This window comes from Dioscorea cayenensis, chromosome 12 (assembly GCF_009730915.1).
Source record: "Dioscorea cayenensis subsp. rotundata cultivar TDr96_F1 chromosome 12, TDr96_F1_v2_PseudoChromosome.rev07_lg8_w22 25.fasta, whole genome shotgun sequence".
NCBI lineage: Eukaryota > Viridiplantae > Streptophyta > Magnoliopsida > Dioscoreales > Dioscoreaceae > Dioscorea > Dioscorea cayenensis.
The window spans coordinates 9,896,702-9,922,940 of NC_052482.1; the positions used below are offsets into that span (position 1 = coordinate 9,896,702).

The following is a 26,239-nucleotide window of genomic DNA, read 5'->3' on the forward strand; positions in this document are numbered from 1 at the left end:
GACTCTGGTTAGCGTCATCTAATGTAGCTTTGATTTCCTGAACTGCCTGGTTTATTATGAAGATGATTAAAGTAACAATTGAGTTAGACTATCTGGGAGAAAAAAATAAAAAATAAAAATTATGAAGATCATTGAAGGTAAAACAAATAAATAAAAAGAACTAGGCCGCTTGGATTGGATGGGCGAAAGGCAAAGCGAGTGAAAAGAATTAGGCACAAGTTTTTTCCCACACTTTTCTCGTAAGTCCATTTTCTTCAATCCAATCAAAAAATGACGTCCTGTTGTCAAATTTCACCAAGGGATTGAATTTAGCAGCTCCATACAAATTTAACATAATCAGTGTTCCATTACAATAAATACGAAAAACAGTCCAAGAACTTGCTCTCAATTTTGAGCCCATCACAACAACCAATCATCCTTGCATAACTGAAACACATCTCTTTGCTGTTCAAATAAATAGTTTCGACACCATGCATCAACACAGCATACAAATTGTCCTTAAATTTCTATTCACAAGACATTGTTCTGAAAATTCAACACAAAGGGTGATCATCATGGCGGGAGCTGAGAAATGTAAATATCCTGACAGGACAGCGAAGGACGGGTCGGGGACAATCTTATGGAAAAGGAGTAGGGAACCGGAGGCACCAGGTATTGATCATGAACACACGGACTCCAGCTGTCATCTCCGCCCAAGCCCATATGCTTGTGATCAAGATGCACCTGCAACAAAATATCAGTAAATGATATTTTCAATTAAGTTTAATTAATAGTTATGATAATCCCACTCCTGTGAAACTGGTACCTCAATGTCATTTCCTTTGACCAAGTCTTTGTTGTGAGTTGCCCTGTCCAGCTCGGAAGTGCTATAATAGCTTGCGCTCATCTGCATTGGTGGTGATGAACCATAAACAGAAGCAAACAGGCCATATCCATCATTGTCTTGAAATGCTACCCATCTTACATCTGCTCGGCCAGAAGATTCACCAGGAACAATGTATGGTACATGCATATCTGCTACACTGCTTTCATATACGCCAACATGGGCAGCTTCTTTCCTATCCGGATAGCACTCAAAGGGGCCTTTCCCATACCATGTCACCTTATCAAAGGATTCTTCAACATGGAACACAACCCCAATCCGTGGTAGAGGAGGGAGATCACTGTTAGGATTAACATTGTATTCAGCAATCACATCGCCAGAATCATAGAACCAGTAGCACACCTCGACCCTGAAGAAGACTGTACTTCTTGTCTCTGTTTCATCAATGGTGTCTTTATCTTTAGACAGGAAATTTTGATCTTCAGTAACAATGAAATAAACAGTTTTCACTTGCACAACATGATCTGTCTGTTGTTCGATGGAGCAATGAGTAGTATGAACTGACATCTTATCAAGATGGCATGCCCGCCATTTACTTGCATAACTATTTGACTCCCCCCCTTTATCATTATCAGTAGGAGCTCGCCAAAAGCAGGGAAGTATACCTTTGCAAGTCAACAAATGTCCTTCAACCTGCAGCCAACCCATAGCTTTTAGAACTTGTAGTGTATTAAATAAAATAAATAAATAAAAAGTAAAACCTGAGGATTAGACAAATAAAATACCAAAGATCCTTTTTCCTTAGACATTCAATAAAGATGTCGACAGTAACCAAGGTAGTTAGGAACCAAGACACCAATCAAAATGCATGCAAAATGATTATGCAGTAGCATGCTATATCAGCTGTAAATCAACCATGTCTTTCCATAAAATAAACAGGAAGTGGGAATATTAATCAATTAGTGTAAATAAATGAAGCACACAAAAATTATAAACAGTTAAAGTCAACAGAATTTTTTACCTCCCAACTCTCAATAGTTCCCGTATTGTTGTTGACCTTGATTTGCCAGTTGTTCTCCTTGTTAATAGTGAGAATGCCAGAGATATTCTCAGAAGTTAAACCCCGACAGTCTCCTATTTTAATAACCTGAAAATCATGGGCTGGTCAACCATGAGACATTTAGTCAGAACTGAGAAGTGTTATAGAGAATATACATGAGGTCCAGGATTTCTTCTGGAAGGCAAGCACAGCTGAGAAGAAGCAATTATATGGCCATCCTTCACCCAACGAGTTGAATGATTCATCTTTGCAATTATTGTTACGAATATTTCTATTGCAGAAGATGATGCCCAAAGAGAAATCCAGGGACATGAATCCAACTCAATATCATAACTACTTTGTGGTTCTATTACTGGAACATTGAGCACCCCAGATCCCAGGTTGCATCCATCTCCCATAAGATGCCAACGAAACTCCAATCCTTTTGTTGATTCGAAAAATAGTGCATTTGTTATCTGCAACAAGAAAGGTTTACAATGTACTGGCTTTTCTCAGTGGCAAAGAATAATATTTGGCTAAGGAAGCCAAGTACCTTTATCCTGCTTTCGATTAAAGTTGTCTTTATTGGTTGATAGACGTACTTAACTTCTGAAAAAGTAATAGAACATTATGAGAAATGCTGTACAAAAAATAAGAAGTGAAAATGTAATCATTGTCATCCGCTTGTTCATATATAATTTGGTAATTAAGATAAAAATGATTATTCTCTTGTGACCATGTAAGGCAGGATGAGGAGTTCGATCTGGCCAGGTAAGGCCATTTAAACAAAAGTTTGAGTCATTAGGTGTATCTCCAAAGTGACCACCATAGGCCCAGTATTTATATCCATCTGTACCCTCCTTCAATAAAGCCTGCATGGGGAAACAGTCAAGAGCATATCACAAAAATAAAAAATCGTGTTTCTGCTTGATTAAACGCTAGCTAATTAAAATTCAAGAAAAGTCTGAACATTAAGAAACCATGAAATGATTATGAAGGATACAAAACTTTTGAAAAGAAATGGAGATATTACTCAATTAGGTGAAAGAAGTTTCCCAGTTGCAGCGAGCCATTAAAAATGCATGTGCATATGTGACTCTAAATTATATGATTCTAAATAAATATTAAAAAAAAACCTTAACTACAGACTTTGTATTTGTACACATGCACTTGAAATTCTAATAGTGCAAGATTTTCACATTTGGATGTCATACTAATATCTTAGGTGATCACAATGCTAGGAATGATGAAAATTTAAACATGTAAGTTTGAACTTTTTCCAATGACTCGGAAACTTTAAAGTTCTTAAAATATTTAAGGGTGGGAATTCAGTGTTTGTAAAGTGAACTTGTAGAGAATTAAGCATGCATGGTCATAAGGCAGATGTATAAAACTCAATATCATTGTCACTGACACAAACAGATGAATGATTCAGAGGGCAAATGTATATTTGTCTCAACATCAAGTCATCTTTATCTGACAAAACATAGTTCGCTATCTTCATTTATCTCACTAGATTGTAGAAATCTCATTGGTGACCGGTGCACAAATTTAGTTGCTTCTTTCTTTGTAATGTCAAAACATGCCCCCATGATAAAAAAGATCATCTAACACAAGATACTGTTGATCTTGTCTATCCAATAAAATGTTTACCTTTGGGTACTAGGTTGCAAGGAACAACAATTAACGGTTCAAGAGGTTTTACAGATGAAGCATAGAAACCAATTTCCATTGCCATGTGAAGGAAAACGCATTTGTTGAGGAAAAACTATGACTGAAGCTCTTAAATAAATCAGGCGCATTTATAATCTGTTACTAGTACATATCAACTGAACCTCATGCAGGCAATTCACAAGGCAAAAGGATGTCTTAACTCATATTGAGGTCAAAGGTATTATTTGGGTGGTTATCATGGTAAAGGTAGACAATGAGCCAAGAATGAGATTCAATTATGGAAACTCAACATTATGTAACTAAAAATTATTTGAGGTTTCAAAAGAAGTTTTCCATCCTCTGATGTCAAAAAACCATGCAGTCAACACCATCAGTACCTGCAGCATGCGCTTGATAGTAGACAAAATTTATTATTCTGAAAGTAGATTACTTTTCTCAAAAAAAATATTTACAGAAGGCAAGGAGGTTTCAATGATGCAGTTTAAGAAGAGAGAGCAAGAAAGGTGTCACAATTACTTCTGAACAATCCAAATGGTACAAGCCAGAAAAGTATTACCACATTTCTGCAATTAGGTGAAAAAAACAAGGGAAACAATTAAATATGAATTTAGGAAAAAAAGAGAATGTAATTACATACTTATTTGCATATAAATGAGATTTTGCTATGTTGGAAATATAGTACCACATTGGTTGTGTGATAGAAGTGTAATGGATTTATATATAGGTATAGGGGTTGAGCCACTAAGTCTTGAGACTTTTTGGTGTAAGACCCCTAAGCCCATATAAAGCCCACATATAGGGCCCACTAGTACCAAAAATATAAAATCTAACAAGGTATCAGAGAAATATAGTGGAGCCACCGATGTGGTACAAGTCCATGTGCATATGACCTCCATGTGTGTAGGACCTCTGAGACACAAAGTAGTGTACAAGTCCTAATAAACAGACCTCTGGTGTACAAGTCTAAAGCAAGTTCGACCGAGTTGAACTTGAGGGAGGGTGTTGGAAATATAGTACCACATCGGTTGTGTGATAGAAGTGTAATGGGTTTATATATAGGTATAGGGGTTGAGCCACTAAGTCTTGAGAACTTTTTGTGTAAGACCCCTAAGCCCATATAGAGCCCACATATAGGGCCCACTAGTACCAAAATATAAAATCTAACATGCTAATTTATATTAAATTTCTTATGAGGAAATAATTTCAAGCTTGTAAAAAAAAAATCCCGAAAAATAGATTTCAACTAAATGAGCATGTGACCTCTACTAATCACCAATACTTTGTTAATATAATTCTGGTAACTAAAACTGTGAATCTGATAGTCACAGAATCAAACTGTGCACCTGATAATCACAGAATCCTTTGACAGTGTCATACAAAATAAATAAACACACTTGTAAAAGAATTATTTTAGGCAATGCACTAAACAATAAAATAAATCCTTTGCTTCTTAATATCAACAAGAAGCCGTTAGTCCCAACTAATTGGAGTTGGCTACATGAATCCTTCCTTCCACATAGCTCTAATCAGGACAAAAAGACAAGATAAACTAAACTCTACTACATCATTATGTAAAGTTTTTAGGTCTACCTTTCCCTATTCTATGACCTTCCACTTGGAGAGCTTCCGTCTTTTTTATAGGAGCATCTATAGGTCGTCTAAGGACATGCTTATACCATTTAAATTGACTCTCTATCAACTTACCAGTGATAGGTGACACTCTTAATCTATGTTGAATAAATTCGTTCCTCGGTTTCTTAGTATCGAAAAGTGGAAACAAAATTTCATAGACTTTGCATAGGTATTACCAAGAATAGTTCTAGATATTTTTGAGCTTTCTTTTGTCACAGATCAAACCAATTTTACAAACATTCTAGAAGTTCTATTACAAATAACACAGTTGTGATTTCAAAAAGCATAATAATATTATTGGACTTTTTCATAAGTAGTCAAAATTTACTAATAAGTATTACACTTTTTCATTGCCTGAACTGACCAATTTCCAATATTATTTTGTCATAACTTGACAAGTAAGATTATATTATAAATAGAGAGGTGTATAAATACATTTTAACTGAAGCTTTACCCACCTGATCAACCCACTCCCAAATAAAGCCCCCTTGCAATCCAAATGTGTGATCAATAGCTTCCCAATATTCATGAATATTTCCACTACTATTCCCCATTGCATGTGAGTACCTGAAGGAGTAATACAAGCATTTTGAGAGAACTATTTCAACATTAATCTCCACAATGTTAGAAGAAATATAGCAGCTGAAAATACATAAGAAGAAAACTTAGTGCACAATGGAAGGCATACTCGCACAGAATCAGAGGTCTAGTTTCACTTGGATCATTAGCAATTTTTACCATGTCCCACACACGCATATACATGGGGCATACAATATCGGTTGATGATGTTTTAGATCCACCCCCTTCATAATGCAAAAGCCTAGAAGGGTCCTTCCCTCGAATCCAACCTACAAATTGATTTTCAAATTTTAAAACAGCAAAAGGATAGCTTTTAATTGAGAAAAAGTTAATACCAGCAAGAGCAGAATGGTTAGGTCCATAGTCAGATTCATTTCCTAATGACCACGAAATAATGCAGGCATGGTTTTTGTCCCTCTCCACCATGCCAATAACACGATCCAGCATAGAGGTTGCCCAGCTTGGTTCTGATGTTGGATGCTTAAATTGAGAAGAAAGAGAAAACCCATGTGTCTCTATATTGGCTTCATCAATCATATAAACTCCAAAAAGATCACACAACTCGTACCACCTAGGGTGTTGAGGATAATGGCTATTCCTCACAGCGTTGATATTATTTTGTTTCATTAAAACCAAATCCTACAAGTAAATATATATACAGGAGACTGTAAGGAAAACAACATAGCAGGCTTGTAATAGTTTTACAAGTACATAAACTCTCTATCTTAAGTGCCATCGAAAATTCACCTTAATCATGCAGGCTTCCAAATTGGTCTTGCCTGTACATGGATGATGTTCATGTCTATTGACACCTCGAATGACCACTGGCTGTCCATTAACAAGTATCTGCTTATGAGACCGAGATATTTCCCTCATACCTACCTGGCATGATTCACAGTCTAGTAGTTTTCCAGATTCATCTTTGAGGGTGAGAACCAGAGTGTATAAGTTTGGCTGTTCATGGAAGAATTTGGAAAAACAAAACCTTTAAGGTAACAAAATTTCACCCACAAGCTATGAAGAAGAAACTACTAAATAAACTATTTGTTAATTGATCATTGAAACAATAAATAAAACAAGACATGATGCACATATGCTTCCAAAAATGCTGAGAAAATGTGACTTGAAAATACTTCAGATTCCACAATTAAAAAAAAAAAAATCTATATATTATTGTCCTCTTGGAAAAATGAAAAGATTTTAATAAAATCAATAATGAACTTTCAGCAGTTTTGGAACACCAAAAAATGGATGAGTGTAGATAATTATATGTGTTGATAAGAACATAGCATTAACTTGCTAGAGATGGTTATCGTTTTTAATAGTTATATGCAAGCATCAGTGACAAAGAATGGATACATCAACATTGTTGTTATTTTACATTAGATTCATTAATATATCTGGCAAAAGAAGAAATTCCTTCAGAAAAGTCAAATTAATTTTCTCTAAAATATATTTATCATTGAGTTACAGCTTACCAAAATCCCTACTAGGAAAATATTCTTGCAGTAACTGAGTGACGGAATTAAAAATAGGGGGTATCATATGAAGTCCAAGTAGACAGACAGGTAAGTACTCAAATTGCTTGCAAATTATAATTTTCATAATATAGTTTCTCACGTTTTCACAGGACCATAGCTTTGGCATTTCTAGTTTCCCAAAAAGGTGATAACCAGGAAAACCAAAACCACTCCACAGTGACTTTGGCTTTAGAAGCACTGGGCTATAAGAACTAGAATCAGCAACACCTTCATTTTTGCTGTAGCCAGGCAACTCTGCATTGTCATATAATGCTGCTTCAATGGCAAACCTAGAAATGTCAACATCTTCAGAATCCACATGGATCATATCAAACTTTACTTCAACCTGGATAAGCAGCATATGAAAGAGATTAACCGTAGATAAATTCTTAGATATACGAATTAAACCTGGTCGCTATCACATTTGAGTGTCCTAAGCCATCAAGAAGCCTTTAGTTTAGAACCTGGTTCATTGCACTTGGAATTATAGGATAAACCAAAAGATATTAACCGTTGTGAAATAAAGAGATAATTGATATCTTAGCTACAAACAAATGATCCAATTGCTCTTCACTTAACAGGACATATTGAGTAAAATCAAAGAGCTCAATAATAATGAAGATATATGATTATCATTTGGAAGAATGTGATAAGGAAATTAATTTAATGCAAAAGGTCATTGTAGAGTTTTGAGAATTGAGGCAAATTGAACTTTATAGTAGCTTTGCCAATGTAAAAAGAAAAATTCATTGTCTTATTAATATAAATGTACAATGAAAATATTAAATTGAAAGAAGAAGGATATACAAATGCTTTTAGCAACTAAGATAAATAATGTACAAAGACAACTATCAAATTATATTCAAACTTGATGTTTACACAATCTAGAATATAGATGGAGGGGTTGGAAAAATATTTAGTACAAGTTTATGAGATCAATATAATAAAATTCAATTCAAGAATGTTGACAAGTCTGACTAGGAATCAATTTTATTTTCACATTAATAATAATTTACATGTCATGATAAAGACAGCAAGGTTACAGCTAGTCTGAAACGGATGGATCATTCCTATCTTGAAAAAAGTTTTGAGAGAATTTTTTGTATTATTTCCCGAAATTTAAATCTCTTTAGCTCCTATTCATATACATAAATTGATCATAAAATAGGAAAATAATTACAAAAGGAAAAAAGAAAAAAAACAATTGCACAAAATTAATTCACATTAATCGAGAAATTAATTCCTACAAATCTGGGATTTCCAACATGATTTGCACCGGAAGTAAGATTTCATCACATCTTCACTGTCGAAACTGTCACATTAAGTAAAAGACCAAGACCACAGCTAACAACTGTTATTTTACAGTTTTTGTATTTTTCAGTGTAAGGTAAGTAGAACACTTCCTACAGTCTAGTTCATATTAAATGCCTCCAACATAGGAATGGTAGAGATCATTAGACCTCTTTACGAAATGGAGCTTGCAAAATCATATTGTAGGCACTGTTCGATCATTATTACTCTCTACAAAAAAATGCTGTTGCATTTCGGGGTGAAGCAGTGTTAAGTGCCCCATATTATATTATTCATGTTCCTTCTGCTCATAGTCTTGGTCTTCCTCCTTTTAATGCATTGTATAGTTTTCCACTTTATTATTCCTTTTTATGAGTTTTGCGCATATTTGCTTCGTCTTATTGCTTATTCATGAACATGCAAAATTATCTGCTGCTACGCCATGCATGTCTAATTTTCTTGATTATTGAATTAATCAAAATGTTTAATCCTATTACAAATCAATTATGCATTTTTAAACAAGTAGATTTCCTAGAAAAAGTTCTATTTAATTCTTCATCTAGTAATTCTTCTTGTTCTTGATCTCTTGGTATAGTCTTAATTGATATAATTTGAATAACAAAGTAGTTATGCCTTCTTCACATCTTGACTCCTTGTTAGTGTTCTCTAATTTCACAAGTATACACTTGTTGCCCTAAAGCCCTAACACAAGGTTCTGAAGATGATCCTTCATCTGGTCAATATAACTCTACAAGTTTGTCATCTCTTTCTATGTCTACTGATCTTGCTCCTAATTCACCATCTCATTCGTGTCCAACCACCTCATGCTAGTCGATTTCCTAGTAGATATACTTTATTGACTATTTTATTTGCTATCTATTCATCTGAATATTTCTCATTTTATCTTCCATACAATATCTTACTAAACCTTCATCTTTCAAAGAAGCCTCTTTTCATTCCCTTTGGCAGGAAACTATATCAGAAAACCTTGATGCTTTACACAAAACTCGCACATGGGATCTTGCCTAATTACCCCTTTGTGAAAATATTAGTGCTTGTAGGTGGATATATAAGATGAAGACAACAGTAGATGGATCTCATGAACACTATAAAGCTTGATTTATTATTAAAGGCTTCTCTCAGGATTGATTTGTGGCTCAATTAGTGGCTTGTCATAATATACAATTTGTTATAAATATTGTTAATTAGTTTAGCTCTGCTCCATACACTACTAATTCAACTGTTTGCACTCATATTCTTTGATACTTATTATAATGGATTATTATTTCCTTACCTTTATCTTTGGTCTTACATACTTTTCTGAAGCAATTGAGCTAGAATGATCACAAATCTTTATACCACTACCAGTTGATATATTGATATGGGGAATACTTTGGTATCTTTGAAAAGCAAGATACAAGATGTTTCTAAATCTTCTACTGAGGCTGAGTATCATTCTATGGAACCTACCAGAGCTGAAATATATGGATTCATTGGCTTTTAAATGCTTGGGTTGGGGCTTCCCCCAGTTTGAGGCTACACTTTTTTTTGCAATAGTAAAGGTACTATAATGATTATGTATAACTCAATTTTTCTTAAGTGGACCAAATATTGAGATTGATTGTCAACTTATTAGATAACATTTCAAGCAAGGCATCACTTTATAGCTCGATTCAAGATTCTTTTAGGCAAACTCTAGATGTTCACCACATCAAAAATTTAAGGAGAATAGTTAAAGTAATATTAAATATGGTTATTTACAGGTTTGTCTTTTGTTACATATTTATGCTAATTTGGTTTAAAAGGGTAAGAATGAATTTTAGAGTTATGCTGATAACCCTAATTTTCCTATTCTCATTGTAAGAGTATGAAGACCTTTAGTCTGCATTTAAGAGGACTATTTTGAGTTTGAAGATCTATGAATAAATTCTTTGGTTCCCATCTAATTTGATTTGCTTGGTTCAGTATGCATCTAGCAATTACTAGTTTTGATGCTCGAGGACTATAAAATTTTGATATTGCAATTTAAATGAATATAGTCTTCATCATCAAGGATGCAATTTAAATCAATACATTCTTCATCATAGTACAAAGAAAAGATTTTAGAAAGAAGGAAGCAAGGCTTGTTATTGATAATTGGGGTATGCATGTCCCCATTGATCAATGGCAATGTTCTTTATGGTTGGTCTAGTATATAGATCACAGATTGTGCATGGAGTAGAAGAGTTTTTGAAGTTCTAATAATTTGAGATGGCAGTGATTCAACAAATTATATGAGTATATGATATAGAAAGAGTCTCATTTATTTGCTCAAGGACAGTACTAAAAAAATTGTTAAGACTTGCAATTCATTCAATTATTCAAAAATTCAAACTTATGCAACACTGCATGTTATAAAGAATATTAGTTCATTTACAAAGAGGATCTAACTGATAAGAAAGGTTGAGATTAAGGGACTGTTTGGTACATGCGGCGCAAACACTGAGGACCAAACAAATACATCGTGATGCATTTGTCGCACCTACAAGAAGATTCAGGGAAAAAAATTTTAGTTTATCCAATTCTGTGGGAAAAAATAACTGGGGCATCTTTCCGGATTCTCTCTCTCTCTCTCAACACACATACATGTATAATTTGTTTCTGCACATATACGTTAAAGTAACACATTTTTTTTCACAAATATTCGTACATATATGTATCGCTTTGTAGTATATGCCCCTATAAAAGAACATTTTTTTACACAATCTCTCACATATATGCATTTTTTACTAGAAAGTATGCCCCTAGAAGAGCACATTTTTGCATATATACACTTATACATAGGGCATTATGCATATATGCCCCTATAGAATTTGAAATTGCATCTACCACTCTAATAAAAAAAAGTCTTAACATACAAATTTTTATTTTTATTTTTATTTTTTATTTTTTGAAATGGTGCATAAACCACATCCATTAAAATAACATAAAAATTTTACTTTGGCCAGAAAACAATCATAATAAATTTACAATTATTTAGCATTTAACATCTGCTGAAATTATTTAATTCATAGGTTAGTTGCATGTTTATAGCAAACAACTATAACTTTTTGTTGATATGTACTTGTGCATGGATTTCTAAAGCCTCTTTTGCTAATATAAATGTTGCCCTACTTCTACACTCAATATACTGTATAATCCTTCGGGTGTTTTAATAGAACATGGTATATCATTGATATTGTCCTCTGGTGGAACTCTAACTTCAGAAAACAGAAGATATTATTTTGATTCAACCATGTCTTAATGAACTCACCTACTTTAATGATAAACAATAGATTATTTCCAGGTAACCACATAAGATCATTATTTTGAGTACTTTTTTTTTCATTTCTCTTTTAAAGAATTCAGCAATAGTAACCGGTCCAATAATTCTATGCAATTCTCCCAAATCAAATAATCAACCAATTTGACCATTTTTCGTTTTTAATAATCTACATTTTTTTTAAAATCTACACCGTCAAAATTTGCAAATACTAATATGTTACTGTACTAAAATTAAGCAAAAATATGAGATGAGAAGAGAATTCTGAATTCTTTATTTCACATGAATTGATACTACACAGTATTATATAGTAAGCTACAGGAGGAAATTAAGCAAAAATATGAGATGAGAATTCTAAATTCTTTTATTTCATATGGATTGTTACTACACAGTATTATATAGTAAGCCACAAGAGGAACAATAGAAAACTAACTCATTCCTAAACCAATCTTCCATTAAGAGCCACAAGACTAACTTAACAAAATCCCTCTATTTAAAAAATTGGTTCTATCCCTCCATTTAGGGGATTTCAAACCAATCTTAACCTATTTAGTCCCTTTTACCTAATATATTTATAACTCATTCACACCTCGGCAGTCAAGAATCAACCAGATTGAAGCTATAGCATTATCATGACGGCTGGGAATCTAAATACTTGCAAGATCTGGGTTAAAATTTGCATAACTACCAATCATAATAAAAGAACCATAAAAGGGTCACGCTAGTCCAATCTTGCCATATATTATTTATCCTTATTGTCCCATTTCTCGACCAAATGCTGGCTAAAAGACAATAGCTTTCCTCCTTAATATGCTAGTTAACAGTATTCAGATGCCTACAGATTCTTGTATTTTGAATTCCTACACTGTTGGTCACCATATTCTACTCTCACAGATGGTATACACTTTAATATACACATGCCTCTCAGTAAGGTGAGACCCACTAAAGCAATCAAGTAAATTTTGTTTAAAAATTCATCAACAAATTTATTTTCTTTTAACCAAAGCATATGCAAATGCAAGTGTCTCTAATATACACCAGAAATTAACAGAAATAGCTGTCTACAAAATAACATAATCCTTTGAGTTAATGCTACAAAAATATTACAAGACTCCATCTAATATTAACAGAAAATAAGTAGACAATGTGAACAATGTGAATGTAATTGTTAAAAAGCATTAATAAAAAATTCATTTAGCATGAATCAAAAGCATTATAAATTTATTTTAATAAATTTTGTATTTTGCAGCAATAACAACAGAGACATTGCCATTTCAATGTTTAAAAAGTTATATATTACCTCAAGTTCAGCAACAAGAAAATTTTCAGCGAATCTTGATTTAAAAAAATAGTCCGTGATAAAGACCTACAAGATAAATTTATCTCCTTTATGAGTGATCAAACATATTGTTACAATGTCAAATCATATTAAAAGAAGGTATTAATTACATTTTCAAACAGGCATATATAACAGTAGAGGAAGCTAAACAAAGCATTTACAACAGAACAAATATTAGAGCCTTGCAACATTGGTAAGTAAAACAATTTCATTCAAGATCTAGACCAAGTAAACCATGCTTTTGAACCACAAACAATCTCATCCCTCAATCTTTGGTTGTCATGCTTTTGACCATGTGTCTAGCCACAACAGAAGTAAATTAGATCCATAAGCAAATAAGTATGTGTTTATTTGGAATTCTCCAATGTAAAAAAGCTATAAATGCTATCACAGAAAGCAAAGACTACAATAAAGCATGAAAACTTAATTGTAGCTCAATAGAAAGGACGAAATTTTTATAAAATATCATAACCAGTAACTATCCACTGGATTGATACCCAGGAAGAGTACTAAGTACAGCCTCGTGATTTGTAGCTAACTCCATTGGCTAATTGCCATTTGAATACTTTTGGAGACTTTTTAAGTTAAATCCAATTCTTATATTTACATCTGGAAAGCTCAGAAAAGCATGCCATGTGAAAATTCACACAACTGATCTTATGTATACATATATACACGGACATTTAAGAAGCTCAAAAAAGCATGGAATGGGAACATTGACACAAGTGAGCCTCTGGTGCATGGTAATACAGCCCAAGCATATCAGCCAGATAGGCAAAACTGTTATAACAAATGAGATAGGTAGAGCATTCTAGGGTAGAAAATCAGATTTCAATATTAAGTGCCATGAGGAAGAAAGAAACAGTTCTCTAGCATTTTTTGGTAAATTCAACAGCAGAACAACAGCTAAAATAAGCCTCACCAACCTTTTGTTTTGCAAGAAGAAGAACATCTCGGTGAATACCAGACAACCACCAATGGTCTTGATCTTCTAAATATGAGCCGCCACTCCATCTGAAGACTTGAACGGCAAGAATATTTTCCTTATCTGAACCACATGGATGACAACAATCTGTGATTTCAAACTCAGCAGGAAGCCTACTATCCTGGCTGCACAAGCAGAGTAAATCTTTGACATTTATGAAGTAAAAATGTTTTCTAAATTGTAATTTACAGTGTTGAAGAACATTGTTGGAGATAATAGCTATAAAATATATTTCATTATCCATAGATTTCATGACATTTTTGAAATTTGAAGAAGACCAATAATAACAATCAGTCCAGTAAAGTACAGAAAAGTATATGCTAGTATGTGTTTATTTATAATATACATAATAATAGGTATTTTAAATTATTATATAAATGTATCTATCTGCATGATGATTTATAGAAATTGTTATGTAATATAGGTCCAATCTAATTACGGAGATTGAACAATATTTAGGCCACATTATGGTTGTCTTCAATCTAATTAAGGTGAGATTCAGCTCAATCAGGACATATCATCTGCATTTCATTTTATTTTAGCTCAGGGCATCCCACACAAAATGTCATGGAAATCAAACAAATTAAGCTCAATATGGCTGAACTTAAAATTGAGTCCCAAAATCATATTGGTTTAATCAGAAGATTCCGTTTTGCTGAGGCATGGTGGAGTACAATAACCTCAAAGCGACTTCCATTGCCTAACAGCAAATAGGTCTTGTTACTATTGGGACGCAGTTGTTAACCTGGTCCATAGTCCCACATCGCCTGTGAGACGCATTCTCTCTAGCTTCATATATACCCTAAGCCAACCCTTCCCCATAACTGCAGTTATGGAGAAGTTAGGGTGGTGGGTCCCTATGTAACAGTTACAACCAACTGGATCATAACTAAACCAGATGCATTCTACTCTCCATTGATTTGGCATGTGAAACATTATGATCTCTAGCAATGCTATGTCTTGGGTTCTCTAATGATCAAAATGAACAATAATACTTCAGTAGCTTCTAATTGGGATATGTTCTTGGTCTTAGCTTGATAACTTGTTCATCAAAATTATGGATCAAGTGTGAAAATCTGGCAATGCCTCATCAACTCATCTACATCACTTGCAAAGAAGTGTATTCTGATAGCAAATTTAATTTTCAGATATCAAACGAAACAGAGCAGATTTGTATGTACAGTTTCCAAGGGCCATCCAGTCTACAATAATTCTGAATCACATATTAACTATAATTTAAAGGTTAACTAGGGAAGATGGGTAATACTGCTGCTGAAATTTGTCACAAAAAAAATAAGGAAACCACTTCATGTCGAAAGCATGCTACACAAAGACATCAAAAAGCACAAACAGCACTGTGCCAGACTGATATGTAATTTTGTCAAAAATAAATAAATAAATAAATAAAATAGAATAAGGTTTACTGTATATGCTAAAAGTTAAAGGAAAAAAAGGTTAAGTCTGGGTGCTATTATTTCAAAAGACAGTTTGTAACTAAAATTTACATAATATAGGAGGATGGATACTTCTTTAGGATGATGACAAAGAAGAGAAGTACATAAGCCAGCACATGCAAGTAATAGGGCACTAATTGCCCTAACCATTGAAAAAGGAAAGAAACACATGCATGCAAATTTGGGACATTAGATTATAGAACACATCTGGATAATACAACAGAATGTTTCAGAATTTAAAGCATCACAATACAGACCTATAACCGACAAGAACCCCATTCACCCATGCAAGAAATGCAGAATCAACAGCCTCAAAATGAAGCAAGATTCGGCGACCTATAAGAATTAGTAAAAATTAATACAGTTAATAAGCTAATAAGATATAAACCCATGCCATGTACGTGTCATGTTGCAAGATAAAGTGCACAAGAAGAAACTAGGAAACACAAAAATAATATGGGAAATATTTTCATAAAAATTGCTAGTGCACACAATTGAATAGGTGGCTCCTAACAGTTCGTATTTTTTTTGAAGATCAACTAGGAGCACACCATCACTGTTGGGTACCGACAAATAAATTTATGGTAATTTCAGGATATATATTGTCCATAAGAATATTCTCTTTGCTAGAGGTAATATAACATAGTATTCTTAAAAAGAGGTATTCTATCCCTGCAATGAGGATACCTGTCATATGCATTTTATTATCTATTTCCTTCTTTGTGCATATTACCCCAGATATCATGTACCATAATCTCCTGGCATTCTGCTCAGGCCTATCATTAGGAAGCAATTCTTATGGACACATCAGAGCTATCAGGTATAATGATGACTTAAAAAAATAGATAACAGAATATGAATAAGACAAGGAGAAATACCATGTGCAGTTCTTTTACATTGCCATTAAGAGAATCATAGATTTTTCCAACGGCAAGCGTTAGGTAATTCAAAAGCTAAAAATTTATAAAAAAAAAATTAAATTAAATTAAAAATTAAAAATTAAGTGCACATGTAAAAATCAGTTGTTCCACATGGTAAAACTACATGTCTAGGCATTTATCATTTTATTTTGTGCAAAATGGGCAATGGATGAACATGTGCTACATTTGAATATTATAGATAATTAAAACAGTAACACAATGGTAGTTCGAATCAGTTAGTTACTTTCCTAACCAGTTACCTAATTCGTATCTTTCAAGTTTACTTTAGGCAATAAGCTTGGTTATGATATTGGCTCACAAAAAGACTGGATCTTTAATCCATTACTTTTTATTGATATGTAATGCAGATACAAAGGGAGTTTATTTCAATCATGAAAGAATCACTCTTTCAGTTACAAGTTAGTTTTAACTTTTGAACTATAATAAAATTAGTATTAGCATCATCAACAATTATAACATGATATCCATTGCAAGTTAGAAATGTGAAGTGATTTACAAGCGAAGAGAACAAAAACATTTGCAGTAACACTACCTTCCCACTCATTTGGGATATGAAAATATGTCCTATAACAGCCTGTTGGATTGTCGGAGGGGACATGTGGCGGCTTAAGAGGAAAGGGATACACAACATTTGTATAAATTGGACAATCAAAACCATGCGTCTGCCAATTTGAAGGAACTGTTTTAGCAAAAACACAAACCTGTCAAAATACAATTCCACCAACAGTACAAAAAGCAAAATGAAGCAAGAAGCAATTATTTTCAACAGAATTTAGAAAAAGACATTGGCATAATACAACATTCAGGAAATGATAAAGGACGTTGGATGCAAAGGCTCAGAAACAAACAAATATACAACCCTCGAAATCTTGAATACTTTGAACATAGTATAAGAGTGGCAACCCAATTCCAGCAAATTCTAGTTTGAATCAACAAACTATATCTACGCTTGGGTCTTAAGAGTAAGAGAGTTTGTAGTTCATGAAAAGTCCTTTAAGTTTTATTGGCTTTTAGCTAAAATTCAACCATAACTTGTACCAAATTAAGATTTAAATAGATTCTTTTTATTTGACAATGTGGCTTTTTCTATCTTTTAGATGTCATAAGTAATGCATGTCAAATTAATTTAATCTATGATTTAAGATCATGAATTGCATGCATACTGAAGCTTCTTCACAACTAGCAAGATTTGACCTAAAACAAGAGGGCCCTTTTTTTTTTTTTTCTTCTTTTGAAGTTCTAGAGTTCACATAAAAAAAAAATTAAAATTGTTAATTGGTCAAGACTTCCAAACAAAGGCTTGAACCAGGATGGAAGGTCGATGTAATTTTGAATATTTTGTTTATCCATACACGTTTCACAAATGGACAGTAATGAGTTGTGTAATGTGAAAATTTGCATGCTAGATATATCACAACAAAGGACATTAAACCATTTGTTTTAAGATGCATAAACCAAGATCAGAATTATCGATCTTCCATTCATAAGATCCATCAAAGTCTACCATACGATATCTCATCATTATTGCATCCAAACTGTTAATTTCCCATCCTTCTGTCCATTCAATAAACAAGAAAAAGACCTCAAGGCAGTTTGGTATGCAATATGCATACATCTTTTACAGTACAGTTATCATACCAATGATGCTGATTTTCCATTTGGACTCCAGAGCATCAATGAATAAGGGATAGGATTTGGCCCTAAACATATATACAAATACAAGAAAATATATTCCCTCGTTTACCGACAACCTTTACCTGTTACTTATTTATTTTGATTTATTTATCTTACATATTCTAGCTACTTCTTTTTACTTTATAAGAATAGTATTCCAATGACCTTTGCTTAATTAAATTTCTGTAATTTAAAATTTATAATCACAGAGAACAAACAGATTGAAGTTAATTTTTTCTTTAAACATAATAAAATTAATGAAATTAAAATGGCTTCAAGGTTTGCTTTCATTTGCTTTCAAATTTTTAAATTCAATTCAATTTGAAGATTAGAAACTGATCTTAGATATATATATATAGATTTCAGTTTACGCTCCTGCCTCCCAAAACACTGGCACAACATGAATTTGGTCAATAAATTAACAAAGAATCCTACAATGAAGGATCACTCCTAATTGGTTAAACCTTACTCCCGAACCAACTATTCAGATTTTCATCAAGGCTCTTGAATTTGAGATCCTATTGGAATGAATCCAAATCGTTATCTAGGGCTGCCCAAATTCCTTGGCCAGACTCTGGTTACTATGCCCAAGCAGCTACAGACGCAACAGACCAGGTTGCAACAATAGAACTTTTCCAATAAAGAAAGCCCAGAATTATCTCTTGGACAAAAAAAAGAAGTGCTGCATGTCTCAGGTTTGCACAAAATTTAGTAAACCCCCCACCCCCAACAAAAAAAAAGCATTTTTCAGTACACACAGCCGCTCACTTTATTTCTCATTCAAAAACATCCCATGAGAATATTATAAGCCTCAATGCCTCTTCTCTTGCATTTGTTTTCCTTTCATAATTTCTTTGATAATAAACAATTAAAAAAATATAATTTGTTCTCTTTCTTATTGCCCTACATAAAAAGTTTGAAAAGAGCCCTCACTGCAAATCTTAAAAAAATAGCAGAAACAGAGGTAAAGAGAAACATAAAAAGGAAAGAATGAGGATAGGAAACAAAAAAGGATAGTCTGATCTGTCTATCCTATGTGTGAGTAAGAACCCACACTTGGAATTTTCATTTTTATTTAAACTAAGGTTTGATGGTCCAATATGTTTGTCGAAGCCAGCAAAGATCTATACTTCATTATCTCACAGAACAATATTCAAACTATAAAAGCTCGATGAAAGCCTTACAGAAGCTATATTGGATACTTGTCAATGCTAGAATAAGAAAACTTCTGAACCCCTAATTATAAACTCTTGACGCTTTTACTTAGCGAAGATGCTACAGAAGCTACATAAAGGCAATAGATGCAAGTTTTAGACTTTGCAGAAACTAACTCTGGTAAGATTACACCTCTCCTTGAAACGAGAATCATGGACTGCCTATCAATAGACCCTCTTTCTATACACCAGCTTTAGGATTGCAATGAAGAACCTTGAGTTGTAAATCTAGAAGATGTTATTAACAGCATCTTTCTTTAGATACTATCTCTAAGATGATGCTAAAGGCACTCCAAATGTTTACTTAGTCATGAAGATTCAAACAAGAATCTCTTTTCAAAAGCTAAGTCTAGAATGATATTGAATAAACCCTTAAGTAAAGACAACCCTACTGATATTTATCCTTTTAGAGGCTATGTCTGGGATGACTGAAAACATCAAAACACAAAAGTATCAAGATTCTACTGATAGTATCAGTTTTCAGAAACTATCATTAGGAAGATATCGAAAAACACACTCACATAGTTTTAATGGGTTAAAAATCCAAATCTCCTGGAATTTTAACAGACAAACAAAAATTAGAGTAATAATATAAGTTTAGAATGTAAATCTTTGGTTTTAAGGTTAGAAAACCCCATCCCTACTCTTATTTAAAGAGACTTGTGCCTCAATTGTATGGGAGAGAGACTGTTCTTTTAGTTCTTAGATTACATCCTTGTCTTCAATAGTTTGTGTGCGTGTTTAGGATTGCATTAACAAATATGAAGTTATTCAAAACATTGGATATTTTATTATGTTAGAGCACAATGGAAAACAGTCTACCTAAAAAAAAGTAAAAAAACATATCTAACTTCAAAACCAATAAAAATTCCTACTCCGCATTTCCTATACATATATATTCCTGTACATTAAGGGTATGCATTTGCTAAAGCTATGTAACATTAATTCACAAACAAAGGAGGAAAAAAGACATGAAAAGAATGCCCTTATGCCTCTGCAGCTTTAACTTAATTAAGTCTCTTAATCAAAGCTTTCCAACTTAGGGAGAAACACCTTTTGGATTCCAAAAAAAAAAAAAAATCTAAAAATTGCCCTATGATTGGAAAGTGAATAATGTCTCCTTTCAAAGTGGCCAAGATGTAATTTTCTTCCCAAAATTTTCATTGGAAAGAAGAAAACTTTTACAATCCAGGACAAATAAATCAGAAAGATGTTCAAGAGATAAGAAGAATTTGTCAAGAATCAAACAATAATCATGAAATTTTCATTCTAGAATCGATGAAAACAATAATCCTAGTGCTTCTAGTAGGAACTGCTCCTACAATAAATTCTCTTAGAAGTTTCCAACTTAAGCACCTCTTAGTTTCATCTGCTGATGTGCTCCAATTAGTTTCAAATGTAGATCAATTAGTTATGAAAACATATTCAGCAGTGTCCTGTTATTACATAGTTACCATTCTATAGCAAACAAAAGCAAATGGCTATTAGCAAAGGAACAAAACTTCAACAGTAGTATCATAAGCAACAGAAAAGGTGCAAATAGCACAACTACATAAACTAAAAAAATCAAAGCATCACAATGGAGTGAGTTAACTGGAAAAACCTGCCTGGCAATGTTTCCCATACTGAATCAACAAAACTGTTACTATAGAAGTCGATAGGAACATTTGCAGGAGAAGAGGCCAAAAGGAATTTCCACTGGCCGCTTAGAGACCTCACAAAAGGCAACTCCTTAACCCATGATGCAGCACTCTTGAGAGCGCCCAAAACAGCATCATCATTCCACACAGCTGAACTAGAAATAACATGATCTACTTTGTTGCGCTCATACCAATATCTAAGACATCCTGCATAAAATAATATGAAAAATATGATCAAATAATTAAATAACTTTGCCGCCGAATCCTAAAGTTTCTTAAAAAGGAAGCTGGGAAACATCAAATAGTTCAGACTCCATGGTCCAACAACAATTTTATATGCATAAAAAAGTTAGGATGAAAAAAAAATTAAATAACATAAAATAACATAGCAGAAGTTTCATGCTCAAGTAAAATCAAACTTTCCATCTCCACTCCAAGTTTTAAGGCGAAAAGCTGTTTAAGTTGGTAGATGATATTTTATAGTTATAAGAACAACATAATTCCCTCTATCATATAAAACATCCTATACATCAAAAGTGCAGATGTTTAAAAAAATGCTAACTTTTAATTTTCCACAAAGAAGAACAAGCATCTTACTTTACTTTTTCCATGCACTTCCAGATTACCATTTCTTTCACCCTTTGCATCCTTCCTCAAACATGATGCTTTAATGTAAAGGAATATGTCAGAAAACTTAAAATCACTACACTTAGTCCAATGTACCCCAAACATCTTCGCCTATTAACTCACAGGAAACATTATAATTTAGCTAATCGTGATGTATCCATGTTCATTTTCCACTGCAAAATTTCTAACATTAGTTTCAAACTAGGGTTTCTAACATTAGTTTCAAACTAGGGAGCAATCACCTACTAATGCAAGTTAAGAATGCCCATCTCAAAACAACAAATACACAAACAAAATCAAAAAATCAACAGTGGATGTGAGCCTTAGAAGACCAACTTCATGGATTCATAATTGCTTAAAGTACAGAGGTTCATCTAACTTAATTCAGATGCAAGAAATCTTGATCATGTAGAATTCCTCCATCTCATAAGAGCATGCAGACTTAACAGTCACTGTCGCTGCTCCTCGCTTAAATCTCTACACACCCTAAAAAAAATGAAACTAGCAAAAATTTTCAAGAAGAAATTTTGCTCAATATTGGTCATCTAACGAGCTCCATCAAGGTGATCAGTAGTTTCCTAACTAGCAATGAAGTGAATATCAAATATTCAGGAATAAGTTAAAGAAACAGAACTAAAATATACTCAACAAAGAAAAGTTATTACCTTCAACCGAATCATGCGACTGCAAAGGCACATGAGCATCACGTTTCCTCCACTTGATGAAAGATGGATCCTCCCAAAACTTATAACCAGAGTTTGAAGAAAATGGAAGCTGAACTGAAGAAACAAACGACATTCTAGCCAGAGAACAAATCCTCCGTTCGCACTAGTCTCCCTAGATATCAATTATACAATTAGTAACAATTGATTTGTCAAGACTTTCTACCCTATTAATCCAATCAATGGAACAAAAGACATTGCTTTACTCCAGAAAATCAAGGAAAAATCACAAAATTCATGGACAAATCAGTGAACAAATAATTTAGAAAATGTTGAATGATGCGAGTGATTTACCCGCGGGGGAGATTGTTGAGCTAATGCCTTGACCTAAGCCTTGATTTGGAAGAGATCAAGAAAGAGAGAGAGAGAGAGAGGAAGGGGATGAGATAGAGAAGGAGAAGATTAGAGGAGCTTCATTCCCTCTCTGTTATCACCCTCCACACTGGTAAGTTCAAGTCAAACTCTCATCTGGATTCACCGTTTCAAAAGATAAGAACCAGAGATGGTGCGATGAAATGACAGGATGGATGCAGGGCACCAAGGATGCGTTCCAAAATACATATCATCATGCACAACAATCAATAATAGCATTAGATTTTTTAAAAATTTAATATAAAAATTAACTAAATTACTAAATTATTTCTCTGTTGAAATTATATATTTTTGTTGGGACTATAAATATTACTCTCTCTATTTATATAATTTAAAAAATTGAAGATGAACAAAATTAGGAAAAAAATAATAAATATTTTCTTGATATTATAAAAAAATATCTATATTGGAATAAATATTTTCACATGTATTTTGGAATTAAGGGAGTATTATAAAGACCGGTGCTTATGATGTAAGCAAATATATTTTTTTTATTTTTTTAAAATCATTTTTACTATGAGAAGTATATTGTTAAATTTTTAAATATATTTAGAAAATTTTATCCATTATTTTATGTTTCTAAAATAGAATTACGAGGAAAACAAAACTATTTCAATAAATCTTCTCCAAAACAATAATTAAATATTCAATGCATTAGCATAGATTTGTATTCATTATTATGTACTCAACAAAATTTTAATCGTTATATATATATAAAAGATATGATTATTTAAAAACAAAATAAAACTATCTCAAGAAATCTTTTTAAAGAACATAATTAATTGTTGGATGCATAAAAAAAATATTTCAATTCAATATAGACTAGTTTTTTTTTTTTTGAAGGATTGAGAAATATATTACTGGAATGATGTTATATTTCAAATTTTCATTAAAACTATTGTTCCATGTTTAGGTTAACTATTTTTTATAATAATATTATAATCATTCTTACAATATGACAGGGAGTATATATTTTATTTGATTTTATCTCAATTAAACTATGGAGGGTAACATCTCATGTTTTATCCGATTGAAAACACATACTAATTAACAAATAATAATTGTTATTATGCCAAAGTACACATTTTCTATTTAAATCACTTATATAAATTGGAATTCAACTTAATCAAATAAAATGGTATGTGCATATAAGAGAAGAGAGAGAAGCATAAGCACAAGTATTGGGAATATTAGAGTGGGGAGAGACAATGGTAGTGGTACAATTATTTGGAAACAGGAGAGGAAGGGTGGGTTAATGTTTTCAACTTTCTTTTTCAAAAGTATCAAAATGAGTCTTTTTTACGTCTCTCTCTCTCTCTCTTAATTTATATATTTGTATAAAAATAGTAGGGTAAATTATCTAAATAGTCACTCAACTTTTTCAATATTACTATTTATGTCACTGAACTTTCAAGAGCTACAAAAAGCCTTAGGGATCCTTTTATTTTGAGTTGAATTCTTTAGTACCCACCAGCATATCTTTGCAATGACATATTGTACAAAAATATTTGTATCTTTCTTCACAATACATCTGTCTTTTTGCAGGAGCCATACAATATTTACCAGGTGGTGTAGGATAACGTGGTTTTGCGTTAGTTGCCAAATTATTTGATTGGTTTTTATTGTTGTTCTGGGTTATCGAGCTTGAAAGCCACGCCTTATGGATATATATTGTTGAGAATTTCCATGATATCATGTGAGGACGTTGTTGAGGATGTTGATGTTGGCTATAGAATGCTAGTTGAGGAGAAAATTATCTTGGTGTAATTTCTTTGTAACCAGAGAACCAAGTTCTTCCCTGACTTATACTTTGTAGTTGTAATATTAACTCAATGTAACTTGGCCTTCCAATTTTCATCATAGTTATTGTAAAAGATTGGTATTGAGAACCAAGACTATTTAGAAGATAAAACACCTTTTCTTTGTCTGATACAGGTTTCCCAATGGTTAAAAAATTGTCACACAAACCATTAAATGTATGAATGTGTTTGGCCATGGTTTTATTTTCATATTTTCGTAGATATGTTACTTGTTGTCGCAAAGTAAATTCTAGTTCTTGAGAATCTTGTGCATATGAATTCTTTAAAGCTTCTCATACTAAATATGTTATTTTTAAGCCCGCAACATGCCTGAGAGCTTCTTTTGAAAGTGTCCCTTTAATACTTCACAAAGAAGACAATTAGATTTACACCAAGCCTTGAATTATGATATCAGAGTTTGCTTAACATTTTCTACATTTGTGTTTGAAGTTGGATTGGTATATTTGGGAGGTGCTGAATTTTTTTCAAGAAAATGCACAACTATTTCTTGACTTTCTACTAAGGCCAGTGTTTGTTCACTTCACAAAAGGCAATTTGTTTGATTGAGTTTGAGGGTAATAAAATTTCCAACATTCATTGATAGCTAGAGGAATGTCCTGATGAAAGAAAATGAAGTGGTTTAGTGCTCACCAAGAATGTCTCTGATACCAAGAGAAAAATTTAGATGTTTTATCGAATGTTAATTAACAACAACAATACCTTACATGAAAACACATAACTTTATTTATACAAAATTAAGCTAACAAGTTAAAATAATTCTTGCAAACCACTTGGCTGGTCCGTATAAGAGCTTCTTATCTCATCAAACTAACTTTTTTTACTTAAAATTGTTGATCTAAGATCATCTTATCCACTCAAATATCTCTCTTCTAATTCAAAAATTTATTGTAAGAAGCCTTATCCTTCTCTCTCCAAGATATGATTGTGACCTCTTTGTAATTGCTATTGGAGACTTGTGTGAGAGATCTCATGCTTATTACTCCTTTGATCGTTATAGTTGACATTGTGGATATTGCTAATAAAGATTGGGTGGGGGGTATAATACTCACGCAACCCTCTTATAAGAAAAAAGGCTTTCATGTGAAAGATTAAGTGACTTTTGGGGGTTTTTTTTTTTATAGATCACTAAACTATGGTCTATTTTCAATTCGGTGACCAAACTTCAATTTGAATCAAAATGGTCATCACCTTTAATTTGATTAGATTGGTAGGTCACCAGAATACTTCCTGCCCCCCTATGCTGATGTGGCTGTTGGAGAAGCCCACTCAGCATCCCCTTTACTAATTTGGCATGCCCAACTCATTCACTTCCTTCCATAGTGGACAGGGCCCTCCACGTCAGTAGAATACTTTCCATATCAGCTGTCATCATCCTTTTTCAAAAAGACAAAGCTTAAATGAATAGATCATCTCCTTCTCTTGTCAATGCCTTTTTCCCTATTTTAGTGAGACAGTCCAAACAACAATGAGAGACAAAGATTTACATCTGCCGATGAGAGCTAGCAAGGGAAGTGCAATCAGAAGTGATGACGATAAATTGGGAGAAACATGCAACAGGGTGTGAAGCACCAGAGTAACCCCTTTTTGAAACCC

At 33.0% G+C, this 26,239-nt stretch overlaps 1 protein-coding gene across 1 annotated transcript; it reads right to left on the reverse strand.

The window, feature by feature from the left end:
• Positions 1-289: 289 nt before the first annotated feature.
• Positions 290-22,996, reverse strand: LOC120273857 (beta-galactosidase-like). Its single transcript, XM_039280593.1, has 18 exons — positions 22,749-22,996; positions 22,398-22,569; positions 21,073-21,312; positions 17,110-17,256; positions 15,894-15,972; positions 14,124-14,307; positions 13,159-13,224; positions 7,368-7,613; positions 6,495-6,701; positions 6,083-6,386; positions 5,857-6,016; positions 5,627-5,735; positions 2,599-2,734; positions 2,416-2,471; positions 2,039-2,338; positions 1,845-1,970; positions 806-1,516; positions 290-723 (listed from the first exon to the last, which is right to left on the reverse strand). The coding sequence occupies exons 2-18, from the start codon at positions 22,528-22,530 to the stop codon at positions 553-555; spliced, it is 3,375 nt and encodes a 1,124-aa protein (XP_039136527.1). The 5' UTR covers positions 22,531-22,569; positions 22,749-22,996; the 3' UTR covers positions 290-552.
• Positions 22,997-26,239: the final 3,243 nt, after the last annotated feature.